The sequence below is a fragment of the Microtus oregoni genome, unplaced genomic scaffold (genome assembly GCF_018167655.1).
Source record: "Microtus oregoni isolate MIOR12 unplaced genomic scaffold, Mior012 000006F_ref0000085, whole genome shotgun sequence".
Classification (NCBI taxonomy): Eukaryota; Metazoa; Chordata; class Mammalia; order Rodentia; family Cricetidae; genus Microtus; species Microtus oregoni.
In genome coordinates, this window is record NW_024543065.1 from 28,547,157 (window position 1) to 28,563,902 (window position 16,746).

The 16,746-nt window shown below is 42.1% G+C and overlaps 1 protein-coding gene across 3 annotated transcripts in view; it reads right to left on the minus strand.

The window, feature by feature from the left end:
• The window catches only part of Afg1l (AFG1 like ATPase), a 158,974-nt gene that overhangs the window by 112,003 nt on the left and 30,225 nt on the right, over positions 1-16,746 (minus strand). For 2 of the 3 annotated variants that reach the window (XM_041654714.1, XM_041654713.1), the window contains exons 3-5: positions 11,588-11,639; positions 4,035-4,136; positions 2,604-2,734 (exon numbers count right to left, since the gene is read on the minus strand). In XM_041654714.1, the coding sequence (XP_041510648.1) occupies positions 2,604-2,734; positions 4,035-4,136; positions 11,588-11,639 (285 nt within the window). The remainder of the gene's footprint in view (positions 1-2,603; positions 2,735-4,034; positions 4,137-11,587; positions 11,640-16,746) is intronic. The other variant, XM_041654715.1, reaches the window with a different exon arrangement.

Genomic DNA, 16,746 nt, shown 5'->3' on the forward strand with positions numbered 1-16,746 from the left:
CAAGCATACATGTGGTACATACATAGACACACATGCAGGCAAAATACCTATACAGATAAAATGCAATAAATCAAATCTAAAATAAATAAATGGCAGGCTATGGTGAGGCCCTCCTTGTCTCCCAGTACTCAGGAGGCCAGTATTGCAGATAGGTCTCTGTGAGTCTGAGGTCAGCCTGATCTATATAGGGTCCCAAGCCAGCCAGAGCTCCCCAGAGACCCTGTCTCAAAATAGATAAGTAAGTAAGGTCGTGAACTGTGAATAAGGTGTGTATAAAACTGTACTATTTAGGAGAGAGCATCATTAAAGAAAAACTTCAAACCTTGACTGGGACAACGGGAGAGATGCCATGAGACAAGACCTCAACCATCAAAGGTTTCAGTTTATGAAAAATGAAATATATTTGAAGTCTTTCCTTTGGAAATACAGTGTCTAAATAAGTGGGGCCTGAACAGCTAGAGACAAAGAGGTGCTCTGGTCTGACAGGATCCCCATACAAGTGTTTCCCTAGATAGAGTAAATTCATAAGAAACATAGGTCCAAGGGTGCTGACAAGCCTGCAGATTCGCTACCTAGAGACAGGCATAGTCTGTTTAGCGGTGAAACAGGAAAGGTCCGGCGACAAGAGGTCAGGCAACTGGGATAACTATCAAACCAAGTTCGGATGAGGCAGGTGATGACACACACCTCCGCTGTATGTGTTAGCAGGCAAGATTCTTTACGAGCCTGTCTCACTCAGTGTGGGGGTTTGGATGAGAATGGCTCCCATAGGCTCAGAGTTTGAACACTGAGTCCCCCAGTTGGTAGAGCTGTTTAGGAAGGATCAGGAGGTGTGACCTTGTTGTAGGAAGTGTGCCATTAGGGGCGGGTTTTGAGGTTTTAAAAAGCCCAACTCTCAGCTACTGCTCCAACATCATGCTTGCCTGCAGCTATGCTCCCTGTCATAAGGATCATGGGTTAAACCTCTCAAACTGTAGCCAAGCCCCGAACAAACTCTCTCGCCTATAAGTTGTCCTGGTCCTAGTCTCTCTCCACAGCAATAGAAAAGTAACTAAGACACTTAACATGTTACAGGAACCCTCTGTTCCCCGGGACTCTGGGGGCCTGGGCTTGTTCAAGCATTAGCAATACAGATAGACATTTATTCTTGATTCCTCCTCCCCTCTCAAACGTGAATTTAATGGCAAGTACTCAGACAGCCAGCATTATTGGTGGAACATTATGGTTCGGGGAACTTCCATGGGATCCTTCCTTAATCAATCAAAAACAACAAAAAATCTATAACCATGTTGATATAAAAACAAATACAGGGCTAGAGAGATGGCTCAGGGGTTAAGAGCACTGGCTGCTCTTCAAGAACACCCAGTGATACCAGCACCCATATGGCAGTTCACAACTGTCTGTGACTCCAGTCCCAGGTGATATGATGCCCTCTTTGGGTCTCTGTGGGCAATGCAGACACATGGTGCACAGGCATACAGGCAGATAAACTACTCATATACCTAAAATTAAAAGAAATATAAAATTTAGGGACTGAAGAGATGGCTCAGTGGTTAGGAGTGCTTAACATTACTGCAGAGGGCCAGGTTCATTTCTCATCACATACACTGAGTCACTCACAACGGCCTATGCCTCCAGTCCCAGAGGATCTGGTGCCCCCTGGCCTTAGTGACCATCTGCATACACACAGTACAGGGAAGCTCATGTAGCACACAATTTTACACTGTGCAATATCTGGTGGAGAAGAAGGGAGACACGTGCCATTCACTGTAACTTACAAGTCAGCAAACTTCTCTTACAATAAGTTACTATTTCAGGCTTCCCGTGCCTCATAGACTCTCCATTCCATTTCTTCTTTTTATGATTATCATTTTCATCTCCCCTCCTCCTCTTTCTCCTCCTTCTCCTTGCTATCACTTACAACAGGACCCCAGGGCTGGTGGGACGGCTGAGTGGCTGAGAGCTCTGGGTGCTCCTGTAGAGAACTCACATTCAGTTCCCAGCACCACAGCTACCTGTAACTACAGTTCTGGGGGCTCTGCCGCCCTCATCTGGCCTCCAGAGTCACCCATATGCACATCCACACAGATGCATGCATGTGTGCGCGCGCGTGCGCGCACACACACACACACTTAAAGGTGAATGAATAATAAACAGATCTTAAAGCACTATGGCCCAACAATCTTTTCTCAGGGACCAATTTATCTTGAGAAGACCATGGCTTGTGAAACTCTAAACCAGACAGTAAAATTGAAGTAGTAACAGAAAATATGTGAAATCAATTCATAAAATAACGAAAAACCAGGAGCAAAATTTAAACATCCAGACTTTGTTCAGTGTGCCATTCTATAGCTATGAAATCTCCACTCGGGGCTCAGATGCTCAGAGTGCCTAGTGCCATTGTGGAACACTGAGTCACATTCCCCGAACCCAGGCAGCCCAGAACCACCTGCAAATACAATTCCAGAGGCCCCAATGCCTCTGGCCTTGGTGAGCACCCACACTCATAGACAACCCCATGCATGTGCATGCGCGCATGCACACATAATGTGAAATTCTAAAAAGAAATCTAAATCTAACAAAAAAGAAAAACCCAGCTTTACCTGAAATTCATCAAAGCAGAGGAGACAAGCTTCTTGGCTGATTTCGTCCGCTATGGGAGCTATGGGGTCATATGACTTAGCCATGAATCCTGCCTTCCTTTTTGGTAAGCTCTGTTTAAGGCGATGTATTCCTTAGATATAGGAAATAAAACAGACAAAATATTACATTAATAGAACATTTTAAGGAACTAGAACATATTTTTAATCTCTGAATAAATCTTAATTTGGACATAAAAACTAAATTTAAACTCCACATGAAACGGAGTTCAGTCATCACAATCTGATTATTAAAAGGCATTGCGTTTTCTCACTTCAAAATAAATTATCCAAATATGACAGTCTTAAAACCATAAGGGGAATTCACGGCCACTTCCTCTCACTGCTGAGTCACTGCAAGGGTAACAGTGATAGCTAAATGCATCAGCAAACTGGAACTGGTCCTGGGTTTAAGTGATGAGTGTGGAGGCAGGAAATCACCTGTGAAGTACATGTGCATCTTGTCTAGCAGATCCAATCAGAATGCTCTCTTGTCTCCATCCCAAGACATTCAGACCATTCCTGCCTATTCACTGTATTTACACTAAACACTGAATGTACTGGGGAAGGCAATGTTCCCACTCTAGGAAGGAGTGAACGACAGGCAAACTGTGCAGAAAATAAGCTACAAACACCAAGAGATAGGCAATATGGAACCCACGGGAATCCCACCAGTGGAAAATGATGCTGAAGGATCAGGAACTACATCTGACTGTCTCATAAAAGAAACAAGAAACCTGGTATGGTAGTGCACTCGGGAAGCAGAGGCAGGCAGATCTCTGAGTTCAAGGCCAGCCTGGTCTACAGCTAGAATTCCAGGAGAGCCAGGGCTACACAGAGAAAGCATGTCTCAGAAATAAATAAGTAAATAAATAAATAATAAAATTTTCAAAAAGAAAAGATCTATAAGGAAAGCTATAAAATCTACATGTAAATACAGTCTGAGTGCCTACGAGATAGGAACACAGTAGGAACCTAATCTAAGGGTCTTCCTAAAGCAGGTGTGGGTTAACCTCTTCCAGCAAACCTACAAGATAGGAACACAGTAGGAACCTAATCTAAGGGACTTCCTAAAGCAGGTGTGGGTTAACCTCTTCCAGCAAACCTACGAGATGATAGGAACACAGTAGGAACCTAATCTAAGGGACTTCCTAAAGCAGGTGTGGGTTAACCTCTTCCAGCAAACCTCCCCCCTAGCACTGAACTGATCTTAAGAACGACCTCAAGATGAAGTCTCATTTTCCACATACTGCAAAGCAAAAGATACCAAAAAGAATTTTACTTCAAGCAAAAGCCTGATTGTTTTATGGCTTATCTGTTCAACCACCAGAAAAGAAAACAACTTTGTTGTGGTCACTCTGAAAAACCCTTGGCTGCTTGGGGTCACTGACTTACTTTTGTGCACATCTAGCATGAAGCCATGAAAGTGGACCCGTTTTTTCCTCTTCATCTCCACATAAGCATAAAACATGTCCATCACCATTGTTTTCCCTGTACCTTGAAAATAAAAATAAAAAAATTTAAGAATACCATTAAACGGCATGTGCTGATTGCACTAATGATTGTTCATTAGCTTTGAGATAATGAGACGCGCTCTTCCTGGGAAGCTAGAGGCGACTGCTCTGCTGGGTCAGAGAGGTGCATACTTTGCCTGCTGAACAGGCTCTTAAAGACTGATACTCCCTTTGTGGTCATAATCCTGCTTTTAGTCAACACTGAGAGGTATGCTCATAACCTAGCATGATTTCTAGGCTGTTCTTCCAGCTTTTCATATGAAAGACACAAGAATAAATTAATCTATTGGCATTACTATATATTAGAAACTATGGGAAATTCAGAAATTACAAGTAAGAATATGGAAAGAAGGTGGCTGGCTGATGGGCAGCTCAGCAGGTGAAGTGCGTGCTGTGTAAGCCTGCCCTGACTAACATTTAATCCCATTCCCCACCCCATCCCTGCCCACACACATACCATAGGCACACATAATAAATTGGTGTAGGAAATCCTTTTGTATATGTGTTGCTTTTATTGATTAATGAATAAAGAAACTGCTTTGGCCTATAGAAAGGCCAAACTTAGGTAGGCGGGGGAAACTAAAATGAATGCTGGGAGAAAGAAGGCAGAGTCAGGAGAAGCCATGTAGCCCTGCTATAGACAGACACCAGAACTTTATCTGGTAAGCCACAGCAGCATGGAGAAACACAGACTAATGGAGATGGGTTAATTTAAGATATGTGTTAGACAGAAATACGCTTAGGCTATTGGCCAAACAGTATTGCAAATAATATGGTTTCTGTGTGATTATTTAGGGGCTAAGCAGCCAAGAATAAATAAGTGACCTCTTACAACAAATAATAGATACAAATAGATTTTAAAGAGGGGAAAAGTTAAGGAATAAAGTCAGAGGAAAATGGTCAGTTATAATACTTTGTCTTATTTAAAGCTGAGACCATGCTTTTCAAAATGAGCCCTACTTCAGAAACTCATAATCAATCTTTAGAATTAAATTATCTAGTTTTCAACACTTAAAAAGGTTACTTGCTATGATTGCAACTAGCAGCTGAATGTCAGTCACCTGAGCACAGGCATTCACACAAAAACATTGCTCTCTTACAGAAAACCTAGCACCCAAGAACCTAGCACTTGGGAACCCAGTACTGGGGGGACTGTAGCAGTATCCACACTTAGTCCACACCCCAGCAGCCATCAGCAAGCCAAACCTGCACGTAAGCGTCCTGTCTCCAATCCCCCCCACCAAAACACACACACACACACACACACACACACACACACACATCGAAGTAGGGGATATAATTACTCAAATTCAAAGGCGGCTTAACAAACAGGAAGACACAGACTCATTTTTGGGCTTTTTTCTACTTGAGGAGACATTAAGCCCATAACTTTCCTTCCTTTCTTCCCTCCCTCCCTCATTCTTTTTTAAATGTTTGTGTGTGATTGTTTTACCTACATGTATGTCAATAATCCACATGCATGCAGTACTCTTGGAGGCTAGAAGAGAGTGTTGGATTCTTCCTGTGACTGGAATTACTGATGGTTATGAGCTGTCATGTAAGTGCTGGGAATTGAAGCCGGGTCCTCTCCAAGATCAACAAGTGCTCTTAGCCCCTGAGGTAACTCTCCAGCCCCCAAGTCCATGCCATTTCAATGCCAGGTCTTTTTGTGTAAAAATGCAATTCCCAGTCAGACTTTTCATTCAAAGGCTCACTTAAATTGAAAAGTGATTCTTTGCAAAACCTTCAGTATGGTACTTCTGGCTAGAATAAGCAGATTCTCAATCATGACAGCTACCAAAAAAAGTAAAGCAGTAAACTCTAAAATTCTACTGCCTCTAACACTGATCCAGCAAAGCTCCTAAGTTATCTAACCAACAATGTGAAGAACATGTACTGGAACTTGATATTTGTATGAACTCTCTGTCAAATGGACTTAAAATGTAAACACCACCCACCCCACCTCTTGGGAACGTGGGTGTTGTAGTCTAGAGACTACTTCCTACTGTCTAGGGGTGATGGCATACACAGGGGACCCTGAAAAATTGAGATAATGGTCAAGTCCTGGGAAAAGTAGTTGTAACATTTGTTGTCCAGTCTCACAACTGTCTCCATGCAGAGGATGAGCCAGGGAGAAGGAGAGCTGCAGTTTACTAAGACATTTTAGACAAAGAGTAACACGAGGCCTGAGAGCATGGGCATGGACTGCCCAGAGGAGAGCCTCATTGCACTGTCTTTATAATAGCCATAGACAGGATTTGATGGAGTTTGCTGTCTTTTTTTAAAAAAATATTTATTTATTATGTATACAATATTCTGTCTGTGTGTACGCCTGCAGGTCAGAAGAGGGCACCAGACTCCATTACAGATGGTTGTGAGCCACCATGTGGTTGCTGGGAACTGAACTCAGGACCTTTGGAAGAGCAGGCAATGCTCTTAACCGCTGAGCCATTTCTCCAGCCCCGGAGTTTGCTGTCTTTAGAGGGTGCCTGAGGACTTTACATTAGATCACAGAGTCAACAGGAGTACAGCAAACAAAGCAACACTTCAGATCACAGGAATTGCATGCTAACTGTAAACTAAAATTATAGGAGAAAATACACGGACAGGAGCAGGGCCACACTAAAGGATACATATGTTCAGGCCTTAAACATGTTCCTTTGCTATCTTAGCACTGTTATGCAAAATGTCCTTATATTGCAAAGAATATCTTTACATAGGCAGTCTGCACAGCAAATGCTAATTGTGTTGGAGCTCTTGATCCTCAGCTGGCAGAGGCCTCGATCAGACTCCAGAGTGAAAGGTTCCTTTCCCTTCCCATACCCTCATAACTTCTATCTTTCTATCCTGCTTCAAACAAAATGAAAGTCAAGGCATATCAACATTTGATGAGCACTGCCAAAGCAACTCTGAGAGGTAATTTCATAACTTCAAACACTTATATTAAAGAGCAACACTTTAAAATCAACAGAAACTTGTCTTAGTCTACAAACTCAGAAAAGGCAGCAATGGAAACCCAAGGTAAATATGAGAAAGGAAATAATTAAGAAGTCAAAAAAGCAAAAGATAAATCACTGAAAACACTGGGGGAAAATACTAAACCCTATTTCAACTGAACAAGAGAGAGGAAGCACAAAGCAATGGTGGAAAACTGCACACGGTCTGCCACTTGGGTGAGGGCAGCTTTCTGATAGGTGTCCGAGTCTCTGATTTCAAAGTCATCTCCATCCTTGGCTCCAGACAGGTATCTGAGGAACCTTCGAGAGACCCCAGAGCATAGTGGTACTCAACCATGAGGCACTATTGCACACACCTACAATCCCAGAACTCCAAGGCCAGTCTCAGCTACATACTGAGTTTGAGGCTGGCTCAGATTAAATAAGATCCCATCTCAAACAACCAAACAACAGCAACACTTGCCAATGGCACACTCTACTGCTTGGCAACAGTATGACAGGCCCCAAATTAAACATAATACAACCATTGGCTAGCAACCCCACTGTGGGGTGTATAAAATGACAGAAAGTGGGAATGTAAACAAAGATCTACACGTTAATGTTAACAGTAGCATCATTCCCAACAACTGAAGACAGAAGAACTCAAAACACCACTGATAAAAAAGAAATAGGTGACAACCTGTGAGATATACACGCAATGGAATACTATTCCGCCCTTAAAAGGAAGAAAATTCTTGTGTGACTGCATATTTTTGGCCACTGCAAAAATATTTTTAGTTTATTCTTGATATTAATTCTTCAAATTATCTCACTCCAAACTAGTATCTATAAAGTTTATTTTAAACTCTACTGGTTTGAAAATGGGAGGAGCATAAAAACAAAGGGGAAAACATTCTGATGTGTGGGACAATATAGATAAATCTTGAAGATATTTTTTGCTCAGTAAAATAGGCCAGACATGAAAGGCCTGACATCAGATGATTCCCTTTCTGTGTGGGACCTAGAGTAGCCAGACTCACCGCACAAAGGGGAGCTGTGCTTCAGGACTTGAAGGCTGAAGAAAATGGGGAGAGGCTGGAGTTAGGAATGACTTGAGTGAGCAGTGCTGGCCCATCTAGTCGCTACATCTCCAAAAGCAGGACACTGCCTGGCACGGGGCAGATGCTCAGCAAACACCTGTCCCGAGTGAGGAGCACAAGGTCATAGGACCTTGGGGAAAAAGTGGAAGGAGCCAGACACTGAATTCTACCAAGTTCACCACGTGGCTTCAGTCTCTAAGAATCATAAACCTGGTGTTTTTTCAAGAGAGGAGTATTGCCAGTAATTAACTTGAAAAATCCAGAGCTTTGACATCTGATGATCAAGCCCTGACTTAGGAAGTCAAAAAATGGAGACCCCTCCTGGAGGTTCCTTCTCACAGCTTTCCCCTGCAGACAGCAGGAAGTGGTGTCCTCCCCACCCCTCCAAGGCCCACAAGGGTGCTCTAATCTCTGCTAACTTCTAGAGCTCGGTGTGAGCATAGGACGGGGCCAGACTGCTGCGGGTAGGGACTATAGGTCCTTCCATTCTCTTCTAATAGTCTAGATAAATATTAACCCTGCTGGCACCACTGCAGTAGGTACTGGCGTTCCTCCACCCAATAAAGGGAAGAAGAGAAGGTGGGAAGGAGGAAAGGCTGGACCTGTGTTTAAGATTCTATAAGGCCAAATGACTAAACTTCAAGATTATGGAGAGTTAAAATGCTACAAACCAGAGACAGATTGCCTCAGCTCCTTTAGTCCCTCTGAAAGCCATTCATTGCCCACCCTGCGTCTGACCTAACATCCTTGTGACTGTCAAAACTTTAACGTATTAGCAGATCACTAATCCAAAACCTAAGAATGCTATCAGACATTGTCTCAAACTTACAGCAGTTGTCTTGCTTGGCTGTGACCTGTGGACCCACCAATGAATGTCACTTGCAGTTCCTTTGTTCTGCGACTACTAGAATCTCATGTCAGCACTTCCATGGTGGAATCTGGTGTTAGCAGAACCTGAATCTGTTTCTAAGTCCTGGCTGCTCATTTAGCTCCAGAATAAACCATGTCTTATTCTCTTCGAGATGAGAATGGGTTTTTGATTTGACAGTGTTTTGGTCAAGCGCTTGCAACAGAACCAGCTACAAGCCAAGAGCAAAGGCTCAGATTATTACCATACAGCTTTCAGCCTCTGAATGCGATGAGTTAAGTACAATTAACAAAAATAGTTGAACTACAACATTAATCCATCAATTTAAATACCAACCCTGTGAAGGTTCCTGGATATAAGGCCCTCATCTCGAGCCATCTATGAATAAGAATATAATATAGCAGGCACCAACAAGCACAAGGCAATGGAGAAATAGGAAGTGGTAGCATGGGGTGCTAGGAAGCTGGTGCCCCCCTTCCCAGGAAACCTTGCTAGATTTAATACCTATTTCTCAAGTCTAAAATGGATAAAGAATATGAGTTTGGGGTGGCATTCTGAGGCTATTCTAGCTGAGTCCTCAAAACGAGAAGCTAACTTCTTATTACCCTTTTCTGAGTATTCTAAACTGACTCTAGCCACCAAGTTATCTCACTTCCTAGTTCAAGGTTTGTATCTCTTCCCCTCTGCTATAAAGGTATTTTAACCAACAGCATGTACCCAGCCTACACTGAGCATCCCAGATAATTCCTTCCCTCTCTCCCCCTCCCTCTTCCTCCTCATTATTTCATTTTTCTTTGAGACAAGGCTTACAACATAGCCTAAAGCTCATACTCCTGCAGCCTTGGCCTCCTAGTGTTGGGGTTGAAGGTCTGCATCTCGTTCGAGGGCTAGCTTTTTCAAGAACTCAGACGCATTATTCAAACTGTATCTCCATTCAATTAGACTATGGGAGCAACCTTTACAAGTCTTGCTTTTCAAGCCCTTTTGCGGAAGTCTCTACCAACCACCTCCATTTTCAGTTAAGTGGTTACGGTAATAGGAACAACAGAGAACAGATGCTTGCAATGACTGAACATGAAAGTGGAGGTACAGGAAGTGCAATGCTCTCCCAAAGAACAAGAGCTGGCCAGGGCCAGATGGGAAGCACCCAGGGTGCGGAAGGCAGTAAGCAGTGCCCCGGGTGCAGGAGGATGTGAGCAGAGTCCAGGGTGCAGGAGGCTGAGAAGTGCTGAGCACCTGCTGTAAAGGAAAAGGAACATCACCTCAAAACTCACAACCAGCCTAGCAGCTAAGGAAAGGCAAGTCTGCCTCATGGACAGAACTAGGAGATCAAGAATGTACTACCACTAATGCCCAAACTGATTTAAAGGAGGCTGCAGGGCAGGGTGGTGCTGAAGCAGGAGGAGCACTTGCGTCCACAAAACTGAGACCAGTGCAGGGAGCAGAGTAAGACCCTGTTGGTGGGGGGAGAAGGTAAAAACAACAGCCAGGTCATTACTCTAAGGACTTAGATTATGAATAAAAATCCGTGTGGAAATTAAAAAGTCAAAAAATACAAGCTTAATTTTACAAAGAAGTAGGCTGAGACAACAGCACCCTACTGAGACCCTGACTGTGCAGTCAGCCACAGATACCTTCCTGCAGGTCATCTCACCTCACTTCATGCAGACTGAGGCAGTGATGCTCACATCACTAGCCACAGCCTAGGGGAAGCCATGGTGAAAGCTGAGGTCACTGTTTTGTTTTGGCAAAGTTCAGTGATCACTTTCCTGTGGGTCCTATATGTCCAGTTAATACAACACACTGTCAACCAGTCCAGGCAAGAACAGTTTCTTGCTCAAATAGTTAGGCTTGCCATGTTGAAAGCAAACTCCATAAGGAGTTTCTTCAATGCCCATTGTCTTTGAAGTAAATTGGTACTGCCAGGAGCAGATGTTTCTAATTGTCATGAAAAGCCCTACGTTAACAAAACATTTTAAATGCCATATTCTGTAGGTATTTGAAAGGTTTGAAGACCATCTATCTATCTAAAATATATCTCTATGTGATGTGGAAAACATACCTAGCATATCTACATATTTAATCGTTATAGATGAGTAACTACTGACCTGTGTTTCTTGATCATCCTAAATAGTTCATAATAGCTTTTAAAAACTAGAATTTTACCTTACATTTTTTAATTAACTGCATAGACACCATACCTTATACAAGAGTAGAAACATTCATACAATATATTATGACAAAAACAAGCTCAAATTGATATCAATATATAAAAATCCTAACAAGAGTAGACGCATACATACAGTGTATTGTAACAAAAATTTCCTTAAATTTGTACCAATATATAAAAGTCCTTTAAACAAGAGTAAAAACATATATACAGTGTAACCAAATTAAATCAGTATGCCAAAATCCATGCCAATGCAAAATATCTGAGATTGATTAATAGTTGTATTTTTATCCTATATATTGTCCCCAAGTGGAAGCAGAAGAAGCTCCTGCCGGCCCCCAGGACTTATTCAACACTTACCAACATCTCCATAAACATAGAGGCCCTTTGGAGGTTTGTTCCTTGAAAAAAGCTGCAAATTAAGAACAAATTACAAATTTTCTATCATGAAAAGAATTACATATAATCAAACACATAAAGTTCCCAGCTGTGCTATATATAGAACATTGAGGGGACAATTACATACAAAAGTAGAAAAAACTTGGTGTGAAAGTCTGCAAAGCCAAAATATTGTCCAGCCTCGAAAAGGAAGGGTTTTTTTTTTTTTTTGATAGACTACAGCATGGATAAATCTTGAGGACATTGTATTGTAAAATAAGCTAGTCACACAAAAACAAAATACTTCTATGAGGTACTCAGAGTAAACAAATGAGAAGTATAAACTATAATTGCCGGGGCAGAGTGGAGGTGAGGAATTATTGTTTGGGAATACAGAGCTCCATTTGTGTAACATGAAGAGACAGGTAGGAGTAAGACACAGAATTATGTCAGCATTTATTGCCACCGAGCTGTGTAATAAAAGTAGTTAAGATGGCTAACATGGTGGCAGACACTTGTATACCAGCACTTGGGAAGCTGAGACAGGAGAATGCCTATACTTCGCAACCAGACATGTGATTTAAAAGGAAATTCTGAAAGCTCAACTCAGAATCCAATTCACAAGGCTCTTGCTTCTGTTTTTATAACCCATGGACTTGTTCTAACTCCACTAACTTTATCTCCTGATATGGGCCACACCCTGGTACAGGCAAACAGATCTCCACCTTGGTTCCAACAACTGCATAGCTTCCTGTTCCCTGCAAGTCACTGTTAAGTCTAAGCCAAAAATAGATTTCCACTCCTGCCAACATCTCTTAGTCCTTCTTTCTTTCTTTTTTGTGTGAAACATTATGTAACTAGATTCTCAGCTTGCTTTAAAAATAAAAGGACACACTCTTAAACAATTTTAGAACAATGTCAAGTTTGGAACCTAACATAAAACCTAATAATCTCTCAGGGTATTCTGCATTTTAGAAATCTTTTAAAAGCAATATTCTGTGTTTGTTAACTAGAGTTATTAAACATCACATTCTGCACAGATACATTTTTTTTGCTGCAGTTGGTTTCTGATTTTTCTTTTGAGACAATCTGCAAAGCCTTGACTGGCCTGGAACTCGCTATGTTGACCAGGGTGACCTCAAAGTCATAAAGATCTTCAGTTTTAGGATTAAAGATGTGAGCCACCACGCCTGGAATAGCTTCTCTAGCATTGTTCACATGACACACAATAGCCACTAAGTAAACAAAATTCAAGTTAGAAAAACAACGAAGATGGGCAGAGAGCTGCACAAGAGCTCAGTTTCTATAATGTGGCCCTGAGGATGGGATGAGCAGGTCAAGGACAGAACACTTTCTCGCCAGAGTAATGACTGGGACTCCGTGTTAGTACTTAAACAGGCAGGAAGGAGCACTTATTTCTTATTTCCTACTCACGAATCCAATATATTTTAGAAAGAGAACGCTGTCAGATTTTTGTATGTTACATGTGCTACATTGCTCTATATATTTTATTAATTCTTTGAAAATTTAACACCATTTATTTTGACCAAATTCACGTCCTACTCCTCTCCTTAAATATTCTTGATTTTGGGTTTGGTTTGGTGAAGTTTTAGGGGGAAGGGTATGCTTTGCTTTTTGAGACAGGGTCTCACAGTTCCCTGGCTGGCCTGGAACTCTCTAGGTAGACTATGCTAGCCTTAAAAATCACAAAGCTCTGCCTGCCTCTGCCTGCTGGGACTGAGGCCCTGCACTGTACCTTAATGGTAAGGAGATACTGCTAGGTATGCATAGCACTTGGAGGCTCAAGGTTAGCCTGAGCTACACAGTGAAACCTTTTCTCCAAAAAAAAAAAAAACAAAACAAAACTAAAAGATGAGATGCAGCTATGTGGTAGAATGGGGATGGCCCTCCATTTAGTCCCTAGCACCACCACAAAAGTTGATAAACAAAATAGGTAACTTTTGACAACTTAATTTAAAACCTAGATACCAGGCTGGGTGTGGTAGCGCTTGCCTTTAATCCCACCACTCAGGATAGACTGATCTCTTTGAATTTGAGGCCAGCAATGGTCTACATGATTTCAGGATAGCCAATGTTACTTGGTGAGAGACCCTGTATCAAAAAGAAAGAAAGAAAGAAAGAAAGAAAGAAAGAGAAATAAAAATAAGACCTAGATACCTTCTACCAATCAAGGTTAAGCAGAGTGTTTAAATTCTTATTGCAGTTATTTATTTATAGGTGTATGGGTGGAGGGGGCATGTGCATTTCATAGCATATATGTTGAGAGTCTGTGGTCCCAGTCCATCATGTGAGTCCTGAGGATCAAACTCAAGTCATGAAGCTTGGCAGCAAGCAGATATAACCACTGAGCCCTCTCACAGACCCCTCAAATGATGTCACATACAACAGTCCTCCCTTAGCCTTAGGAAACATGGTCCTCCAGTGGACCTCTATACCTTGACTGTCCTGAACCCCATAGATGCATTTTTTTTATATACACCTACCTATATGATATAAATATTATATATAAATATCAGCTAATAATAAAAAGAATTACTATAAAAACATACTGTAATAAAACTAAAAATTACATGGTGGAGTTGGGGGGCTGGAGAGATGGCTCAGCGGTTAAGAGCACTTGCAGCTCTTGCAGAAGACTGGTTGGTTCTCAGCACCCACATGGCAGGCAGCACACAACCACCTATTTAATCTATTTCCAGGAGGTTCAACACCCCCTCTTCTGACCTCCTTACACATCAGGCATTGTGTGATAACTGTACAGACAGACAAACACTCATGCACAGAAAATAATTAACTCCAAAAAAATCTGGACAATATAGTTGGTGAGCTCAAGCAATTTCATAACCCTGAGTTCTAGCTAGCTCAGCAACAGAGCAATAGCCTAGCGTGCACAAGTCCAAGGGTTCAATCCCTAGTACTACAGATGAACTCTACACCAACATAGCAACAATGCAGTCAAGAACTTCGAGATAGGCTCTCTCAGAGGTCTTCTGGAACCTTCTCAGCCCCCTTGACACTAACCTACCCTTCCCCACTCACTTTCAGACAATGGCTCCCACCTCTTCATAGAGAGAAAGGGGAGGTGTCCTGTGGGACTGAACTCCTGCAGTTTCCTGTGTGAAGCTGCAGCTCTGCCTCTGGGATCATCCCTTCAGTCTCCCTCCCGTGACAAAAGACACAAAGACACACTTCCTAATCTCACCATGCCTGCCTTTCCAAACCCGCCCACTCCTTTGCAGCAGCTATGGCACAGCAAATTATACTTCTCATGTATCCCTGCGGCTCGTCAGCACCTTCAAACATACCTTCTTGCTCATTTGTTTTTATAATATTGAAGTGCAGTATCTTATAAGCAAGGCAAAAACAAAACAAAACAAAAAAACAGAAGGAAAAAAGACAAATACTGTGACATATGTTTAAATTGTTGACCTTAACTCCTGGGCTAAGGGAGTCCAATTCACGAAGTCCTTTTCACACCTCTCCAGTCACCTCTTAGGGCACTGCCTGTTTTCTTCTAGCAATCTTAGTGTTTCAGGTTTCATATGGAGATTTTTGTTTTTATCCACTTGGGGTTAACTTTTGTGTGGAGAGACAGACACAGCTCCTAATTTCATTTGTCTTTGCATGATCATCAGCTTTTCCCAGCGCCATTTGCTGAAGATGCTTTCTTTTTCTCCAGTGTTTTAGCCTCTTTTCGAGTATGAGATGGCTGGAGTTCTACATACTCATGCTTGGCTCTTCTAACTTCTTCCATTTGTCTACAAGTCCGGCTTTGCGCCAGTCCCATATTACTCTACGGCTGCAGCTCTCTAAGGAACCATCAGGTCTGGAAAGGCAATCAATCCCTCTGTATTGTTCTTTGTGTTTAGGGTAGCTTTGGCTCTCCAGGGTTTTTTCTGGGTCCATATGAATTTTAGGGTCTTTTTCTGTTCCAGAAAAGAATGTTATGGGTGTTGCATTGATCTGTAAATTACCTTTGGTAAGAAGGTTGTTTTCACAATATTAATTCTGCCAATCTGTGAACATGGGCTGTCTTTCCATTTTTCTAGTGTTTTCTCAATCTCTTTCTTCAGAAATTTGTAAAAAGTCTCACCCTGGTCTTGCCTTGCCTGGAATTCACTCTGTAGAACAGGCTGGCCTCCAACTCACAGAGATCTGCCTGCCTCTGTTCCTGGGTGCCAGGATTAAAAGGCTTCACGATCATGCCTGGCTCTAAAGTTACTTTTAAAAATCAAGCTATGCATGGTAAACAGAATCTACAGTCCCAGCACTTGAGGGAGGGAGAAGGAGCGGAAATTGCAGGTTATCCTTAGCTGCACAGTGAGGTCAAGACTGGCCTGAACTTCCTGTCCACAAACAAACAAGGGAAAGTCCACCTGCGGTTGATGCGCTGGATGTTTACGTTCAACACTGTTCCTTTGCTTCAACTGGTGTAAACTCAAAGCGATCATCCCAAGTATTCACACTTAACCATGTAAGTCTTATCCTTTGTTCTCCATTTCATTAAACTGTTAACATTAAAAAAAGATCCAAAACACTGGGCATATGCCGTACCCAGACAATCCTAGCATCCAAAGGTAGAGGCAGGAGGATCTCAATGCAAGGTTAGTCTGGGCTAAATAGCAAAACACGGTCTCAAAAAAAATTTTTTTTTAAATCCTACCCATAATGATCCCCAGTGGTTCTCACAAATGTTCTCAGTTAAAAGGCATGGTTCGGCCTTTCTGGACTATCCACACGTTATTCCAGCATAGTCTCCATCAGGACAACTGGATAACAAGGGTGTTGCTCTTAAGATAAAAGTATTGTTTTCAATTGGTGTAAAATGCAGGGATATTACTGCTCCTGCTTCTCCCCACATGCCCACCACTGCATTCTTGTCTCCCTGTTGGCAGAATCCGAGACAATGATTCCAGCTGGGATGTGAGCATAATTACAGCTCTTAGAAACGGGCACCACAGCAGTCTCCACGTGGGCCCCTTCCGATACAAGTGTATCCTTCAGGTTTCTACAGATCTTGAAAAACTAAAAAACAGAACTATATGTTAGCATCCATAAACTCTCTGTAAATGAAAATGTTTTTTAATGGCTTTAGCTAATTTTCAAAAGAACCCTCCTAA